Source organism: Crocuta crocuta, unplaced genomic scaffold (genome assembly GCF_008692635.1).
Source record: "Crocuta crocuta isolate KB4526 unplaced genomic scaffold, BGI_CrCroc_1.0 scaffold72, whole genome shotgun sequence".
NCBI classification, from domain to species: domain Eukaryota; kingdom Metazoa; phylum Chordata; class Mammalia; order Carnivora; family Hyaenidae; genus Crocuta; species Crocuta crocuta.
Genome location: NW_027529427.1, coordinates 2,638,652 through 2,645,387, shown reverse-complemented (window position 1 = coordinate 2,645,387; position 6,736 = coordinate 2,638,652). Strand labels below are relative to the sequence as shown.

The 6,736-nt window shown below is 51.8% G+C and overlaps 1 protein-coding gene across 2 annotated transcripts; it reads left to right on the top strand.

Moving 5' to 3' along the window:
* The first annotated feature begins 703 nt into the window (after positions 1-703).
* Positions 704-6,574, top strand: CD27 (CD27 molecule). Of its 2 annotated transcripts, none has more exons than XM_077759142.1 (6): positions 704-1,002; positions 1,149-1,280; positions 5,026-5,208; positions 5,408-5,497; positions 5,758-5,872; positions 6,122-6,574. In XM_077759142.1, exons 1-6 carry the CDS (start codon positions 867-869, stop codon positions 6,327-6,329), a joined length of 864 nt encoding a protein of 287 aa, XP_077615268.1. In that variant the 5' UTR covers positions 704-866; the 3' UTR covers positions 6,330-6,574. The 2 variants fall into 2 exon arrangements, with proteins under 2 accessions (XP_077615268.1, XP_077615269.1); XM_077759143.1 differs by having other exon boundaries at positions 5,753-5,872; positions 6,122-6,311.
* Positions 6,575-6,736: the final 162 nt, after the last annotated feature.

Below are 6,736 nucleotides of genomic sequence, written 5' to 3'. Positions count from 1 at the left end.
AGAGAGAGAGAATCTTGGGCAGGCTCTATGCCCAGTGCAGAGCCTGACACAGACAGGGCTCAATCCCACAACTGTGAGATCATGACCATGAGATCATGACCCTTGGAACGTGACATGAGCCAAAATCAAGAGTCAGAGGTTCACCCGCTCAACTGAGCCACCCAAGTGCCCCAGTGCAACTTAGTTTCAATATTCAATAGTTTTGCTGCAGAAATGTGCTTGAGTGTCAGTGCTACCCTGTCCCATGAGGCATCTTGTGATGCTTCTCCCCCAAATATGAAAATTTTATCTGATTCCAATTGTTTCAGAGAAAGTTTTGTGGACCTGTACTCAGTTCAGGTTCCCCTTCCTTCTCTAAATTGTTAATAGCTTGTAAGCTGTGAACCCGGGGTGATGTGGGCATAATGTGTACAAGTGTGTGAACAGGAGAAGTGGGTGCCCCGTGCATCCAACATTCTGTAAAAGAGGAAGGCACGATGGGTTAAGTTCTTAGTGAACACAAGAGCGAGCTGGAAACCCTAGAGAGGCCAGCATGTCAGAGGTGGTGGATGTCTTAGAAGAGCAGCAAGTCTTCCGACAGAGCGTGCCCTTTAATACTCTGCCCGCACCCAGCACCCAGCACCCGACACATGGAAAAGGGGGAGGGGGTGGAAGTCACTGCTCTGAGAAAAAAAAAAACAGCCACAATAGAGCTTCAGCTGCCATCAAAGGTAGGTTTGTCACCTGGAGCCAGCAACTCAAAGAGGACCTGCAGCCGTGCCCAGAAGGTGCAGCGAGCAGGCGCCAGCACCCAGCTGGGGGTGGCGGCCCCGCAGAGGCCAGCAGTCAGCCGCTGGAGTGCAGAGAGAGCTCCCCGGGCAAGAGCCATGGGCCGGCCACCCCTCTGCTGGCTGTGGATTCTGGGGATCCTGACAGGGCTCTCGGCCACCCCAGCCCCCAAGTGCTGTCCAGAGAAGCACTACTGGGCCCCGGGAGAACTGTGTTGCCAGATGTGTAAGCCAGGTAAGAGAGGAGCCCTTGCCAGGGGGTTGGGGTGAAGGGCGGTGGAGAGTGCATCTGGGTTGCAGCAAGGAGAGGAATCCGGTAGCACCTTGAAGAGGGCAGAGAAGTGGCCTTCCTTGGGCCTTGACCCAGACCTCTGCTCACAGGGACTTTCCTCGTGAAGGACTGTAACAGACATGGAGGGGCTGCTCAGTGTGATCCATGTATACCGGGCACCTCCTTCTCACCAGACCACCACATCCGGCGCCACTGTGAGAGCTGTCGGCATTGTAACTCTGGTGAGATGGGCAAACTTCTGGGGGGGCAAGGTGGCAGAGCCAGTGGTGGTGAAGCAAAGAGGAAGGAGGTCAGAGCTTGCCACTTCAAAGTCACTGCCAGTGGAGCCAATGCTGGGAACTGGGGTGCTCTGGACAGGGCACATACCGATGTGAAGAGAGCTCTAGTGTTACAGGGAATGGGGGAAGCAGAATTTGGGGGACTACAGAGAATGAGTGCACAACTCAGATCATGACGATATAAAGGGGGAAGTGAACAAAAGGGAGGTGGCCCTAGGGCCCAGATTTCAGATGAGCAGACCCCCCATTGATGAATTGGCTGTGTCTGAAGTGCACACTCATTTGGAACTTGGAGTACATCCTTCCTTCCTTCCTTCCTTTCTACGTTTGTATTTATTTATTTATTTGAGAGAGAGAGAGAGAGAACAGGGGAGGGGCAGAGAGAAGGAGAGAGAGAATCCTAAGCAGGCTCCACACTATCAGCATGGAGCCGGATGCAGGGCTTGAACTCACAAACTGAGAGATCATGACCTGAGCTGAAATCAAGAGTCAAACGCTTAACTAACTGAGCCACCCAGGTGTCCCATTCTTTTCTTTTCTTTTTTTTTTTTTGTAATGTTTATGTTTATTTATTTTGAGAGAGAGAGAGCAGGGGAGGGGCAGAGAGAGAGAGAGAAAGAGAGAATCCCAAGCAAGCTCCAAGTTGTCAGTATAGAGCCGGACTCAGGAGTCAATCCCACAAACCATGAGATTATGATCTGAGCCGAAATCAAGAGTTGAAGCCTCAACTGACTGAGCCACCCAGGTGCCCCTAAGGAAATAACAATACCAGCCAGTGAGTAACACCCTTTTTTTTTTTTTTGCACAAAAGCCAATTTAGGAAAATGAATATGTTTGTGGCCTATGTTTATTTTGCAATTTTATCTTTTTTAAATGAAGAAGTGTAACATGTGCAGCTGTTATGAATTCTTTTATTATTTCTACATCTTAGCTAGAACTTCAGAAACTGTATGCCAGCCCAGATAGAGCAGCAGATTTTAAAGTGGTCCCGGGTGCCTGTGTGGCTCAGTCAGTTAAGCATCCAATTTCAGCTCAGGTCATGATCTCTGGTTTGTGGGTTCAAGCCCCACATCGTGCTCCGCACTGACATCATGGAGCCTGCTTGGGATTCTCTCTCTCCCTCCCTCTCTCAGTCCTCCCCCTCTCTTTTTCTCTCTCTCTCAATATAAATAAACATTAAATAAAAAAACAAACTAAAAAAGGTTTTGCCATTGCAAATAAGTCAAAAAACAACATCTCGAATACACAATACATATTCCTCAGTCCGCTTAACTTAAAAATATATTAATGGATGCTTTTCTCTTCTTCTCAGCAACCTCAGCAGGGTTGGAATTATTTTATTCATTTTTAATGTTTATTTTGAGAGAGAGAGAAAAGGATAAGTAGAGGTAGAGAGAGAGAGAACACGAGTAGGGCAGGGGCAGAGAGAGTGGGAGAGAGAAAATCCCAAGCAGGTTCCACGCTCAGCACGGAGCCCTACTCGGGGATTGACCTCAGGAACTGTGAGATCATGACCTGAGCCAAAACCAAGAACTGGATGCCCCACCAACCAAACCACTCAGGCGCCCCTGGGAGTATTTTAGTCAAAGCCTCTCCACTCACTGTGCAGGCCCCACCAGAAGGCCTTTTCCCAGTACTGAGCCAGCCCAAACTCCCAGACCAGGCAATTGATAAGACTCAGCCCATAGGCCCCCAAAGCACTCGGGCAACAGTTGGCTGTGGGACTCCAGGCAACAGTGGCCAGGGGTGAGGTGATCAGGTGGAGGCTGAGTGAGTTTGCCCCCTCTGGACCTCAGTATTCCCATGGGTAAGATGGAAAAGTCAGCCTGGAACCTGGGACACAGGTTAAACATGGTGAAGAGAACTCCCAGGTCTCTGGATCCTCATCACTGAAAACAAGGGCACTCCTTCCACTTGTAATCAAGCCCAGCCCCTCCTTAACCCTTCCCTTCTCTTTGGGCAGATACCCTCCTGCCCAACCTGCTTCGGGGTCTGAGGTGATCTTCCTCCCCCATCACTATTCTCTTCTTGCAGATTCTTGTCCAGCCCGGCACACAATTCCTGGTAAGCCACAAGGAAACCAAATTCTAGTAGCAACTACGAGTCAGAATTCAGAAAGCAGCAGCCATCGGAGCATAAGGATAGGAAGAATTCGTGTCCCTCTCCCTTCCCTGACAAAAGGCATATGTTAAAGGAATGTTAGAGTACTAGTAGTCATGTTCAACATCTTCCAGCCTTCCTTTCTGCACCCCTCTTCTGCCTGTGGGGGCTCTTCTCCCTGGTTCCCCATGAGCGCACTGTCCAAAGGCCCCACCAGGCTCGTGCGCAAACCTGGCCTATGTCTGGGTGCTGATGCCTTCCCCAGAATCACCCTCCTCTTCTTAACCCCAACCACCTGTGAGCCCAACCGAGCCCAGAACCCCTCACACCCTCCTCTACTATAATTTATTGGCAGTCGTTCAGCACCCCACCTCTACACTTGAATAAAATTTCTATTTTAAAGGCAAAGTAGGAGCACCTGGGTGGCTCAGTCGGTTGAGTGTCCAACTTCAGTTCAGGTCATGATCTCACGGCTTGTGGGTTCAAGCCTTGCATCAGGCTCTGTGCTGGCAGCTCAGAGTCTGGAGCCTGCTTCAGATTCTGCGTCTCCCTCCCTCTCTATCCCTCCTCCTCTTGCACTCTGTGTCTCTGTCTCTCAAAAATAGACATTTAAAAAAATTTTTATTATTTATTTTTTAAATAATAAAAGCAAAGTATATTGGCAATCAAGTAACTCTCTAGTAAAGTTAAAAACCTACCAGAGGGCCATNTTCTTGATCCATTCGTCCGTTGATGGACTTAAGTGTCCAACTCTTGATTTCGGCTCAGGTCATGAGCTCATGGTGTGTGGGTTCGAGCCTGCGTCAGGCTCTGCACTGACAGCCCAGAGCCTGCTTGAGAGTCTCTCTCTCTCCTCCCCATCTCAAAACTAAATAAACATTTAAAAACAAATTAAAAAATAAAAACCTATCAGGGACCATAGCAGCACAATTCCTAATTGCTTAAAAACAGGAAACTACCCACTGCCATTAGCAGTAGAATAGACAACTGCATCATGGGATATTCATCATCCAGTGGAAGACTATAGAGAAGAAAGAACAGTCTATGGTTACAATGTAGATGAATTTCACAGAGTTGAGTAAGAGTGCCTGATACAAGTGAGTACACACCCATGACTACACATACGTGGTACAAAAAGAAGCAAAATCAACTCGCAGTGTTAGGAAGTCAGGCTAGATAGTGGTTATATGTGGGTGGAAGGAGGCAGTGACTAAAAAGAAACACGGCTGCTCTTGTCTGTGGGTCTGATTTGTAGCGATTCTGAAGCTTTATGCTTCTGATCTGTGTCCCTCTCTGTACGTATATGAATAAAAGAGAAAATCATGCAAGCTGTTTCTATTGTTTACAGTTTGTATTTCCAAACCATGAATTTTCTAAAAGGTTTTTGTTTTTCCTTTCATGGCGATAGTAATACAGGCAGAGGCACCGGATGACAGCAGGGAGGGGCAGGCCTTTGTGTGGATGGGGCAGTCATTCCTGGAGCCGGGTTGGGTCGGGATGGGAGCTCAAGCTAGGATTTAGCAAGCGCACCTTGCTGGTCTCTGAGGCCTGAGTTTCTCGTGTTCCCCCTGTCCTCCTCTGTCGCCAGGTCTCCTCATTCGAAACTGCACCCTCACCGCCAACACAGAGTGCGCCTGTCCCAAGGGCTGGCAGTGCAGGGACAAGGAGTGTACCGAGTGTGATCCTCCTTCAAACCCCTCACTGCTGCCTCACCCATCTCCTCCAGCCTCAGACCCACACCGACAACCCACTCACTTACCTTACGCCGAAAGTAAGTTCCAGGCAACGCTTTGCCCAGTCACAGCGGTGAGGGTCACACCCCCAACCAGCACCCTCCCCACATGAGTGGCCCGGCCAGCTGGTCAGCCCTCCCATCTCACCCAGAGCCTCTTAGGCCTCAGGCCTTCATTCAGTCCACACTTGTGCGCTGGGCGTCTCCCTCCTGCTGCTCACCCTGTCTCTCTTTCCAGAGATGCCAGAGGCCGGGACAGTCCGACAGGTGCAGACTCTAGCTGATTTCAGGTGGCTGCCTGCCCCAGCTCTCTCGACCCATGGGCCACGTGAGTTTCCTCCCCATTCTCCACCCCCAGAGAGAATGCATACGGGAGAGGGAAGTCAGCCAGAAAGCTCCTAGGAGTAGGGGTAAGAAGGGGGAGCAGCAGAGTCTAGGAATTAGGCAAAGACTTAGTCCAATGGTAGCCGTTGGGGGCGGAGTAAGAGAGAGTTGTCAGGATGGGTGACAGGTAGCCTGGGCTGAGGGGAGTCAAGACCTAGGCCCTCCCCAAAACCCCTTGTGTGGCCCCTGTCTGTCACAGCGCAGCGGTCCCTGTGCAGCACGGACTGCATCCGCATCTTTGTGGTCCTCTCTGGAATGTTTCTTGCTTTCACCACGGTCGGAGCCCTGTGCCTCCATCGACAAAAAAAACATGGACTAAGTAAGAGACAAAACGCGGGTCTCCAGTCCTGCGCCTGCAGCCTCCCCCACTACCTCAGCCCGGCCACCCACGGCTGGGACCTCCTGGAAGCCTCCCTCGCGCCATCTTTACCCACCCTTGTTCCCCGCTTCTCTTCCTCTCCTCTTAGCCGGAACGCCCCACAGCCCTCCCCCAAGCTAACCCTCCTTCGCTCACCTGCACTCTCCTCACCATCCCCCACCTTTACTGCGTCTGATTCTCCTCCCGCAGACAAAGAAGAAAGTCCAGGGAGACCTGCAGAGCCGTGTCCTTACAGCTGCCCCAGGGAGGAGGAAGGGGGCGCCATCCCCATTCAGGAAGATTACCGAAAACCAGAGCCTGCTTCCTACCCCTGAGCGTGCTGGGGGGCAGGGAAGTCATCACTACAACAAAACCCCAGCCTCCATCCCACCCTGTCGCCTTCCGGGGTGGGGGGTGAGACCTGGCACCCCCAGTTTCAGTACCATCCGCTCATCAGGACCCTCTCCTGTGTGCAAGCCTTGAGAAAGTGCCTTTTGGAGACTGGCAGTGACAAGGACGCGAGGGGGTGCGGTGGTGGGTGGGTCACAGGAGCCCCGGCTCCGCCAGCTTCACCCCTGCGCCGCCCTGGAGGGCTGCGGCCCTAGCTGGAAAACACGTTTTCTGCCTATGAAACCCCACGTGCTGTATCACTGACAGAAATGCGGCAAANCCCCAGCCACGCCGGCCTCCCGTCCCAGGTCGGAGCTGAGGCAGGAGCTTTCTCCCGGGCGGACTAGCGTCGGGGCCCATCCAAGTCGCGGAAGTGGGACCGCCAGTGGGTGTGGCACCAACCGAAAATGAAGAAAGGTCCCCAGGCTCCCGGGG

Bases quoted from the DNA above. Each gene is read 5' to 3' on its own strand.
- CD27 (XM_077759142.1), top strand. From the start codon at position 867: ATGGGCCGGCCACCCCTCTGCTGGCTGTGGATTCTGGGGATCCTGACA. The intron at 1,281-5,025 runs GTGAGATGGGCA...CTCTGTCGCCAG, and splicing joins CTGTCGGCATTGTAACTCTG to GTCTCCTCATTCGAAACTGC. The intron at 5,209-5,407 runs GTAAGTTCCAGG...CTCTCTTTCCAG, and splicing joins TCACTTACCTTACGCCGAAA to AGATGCCAGAGGCCGGGACA.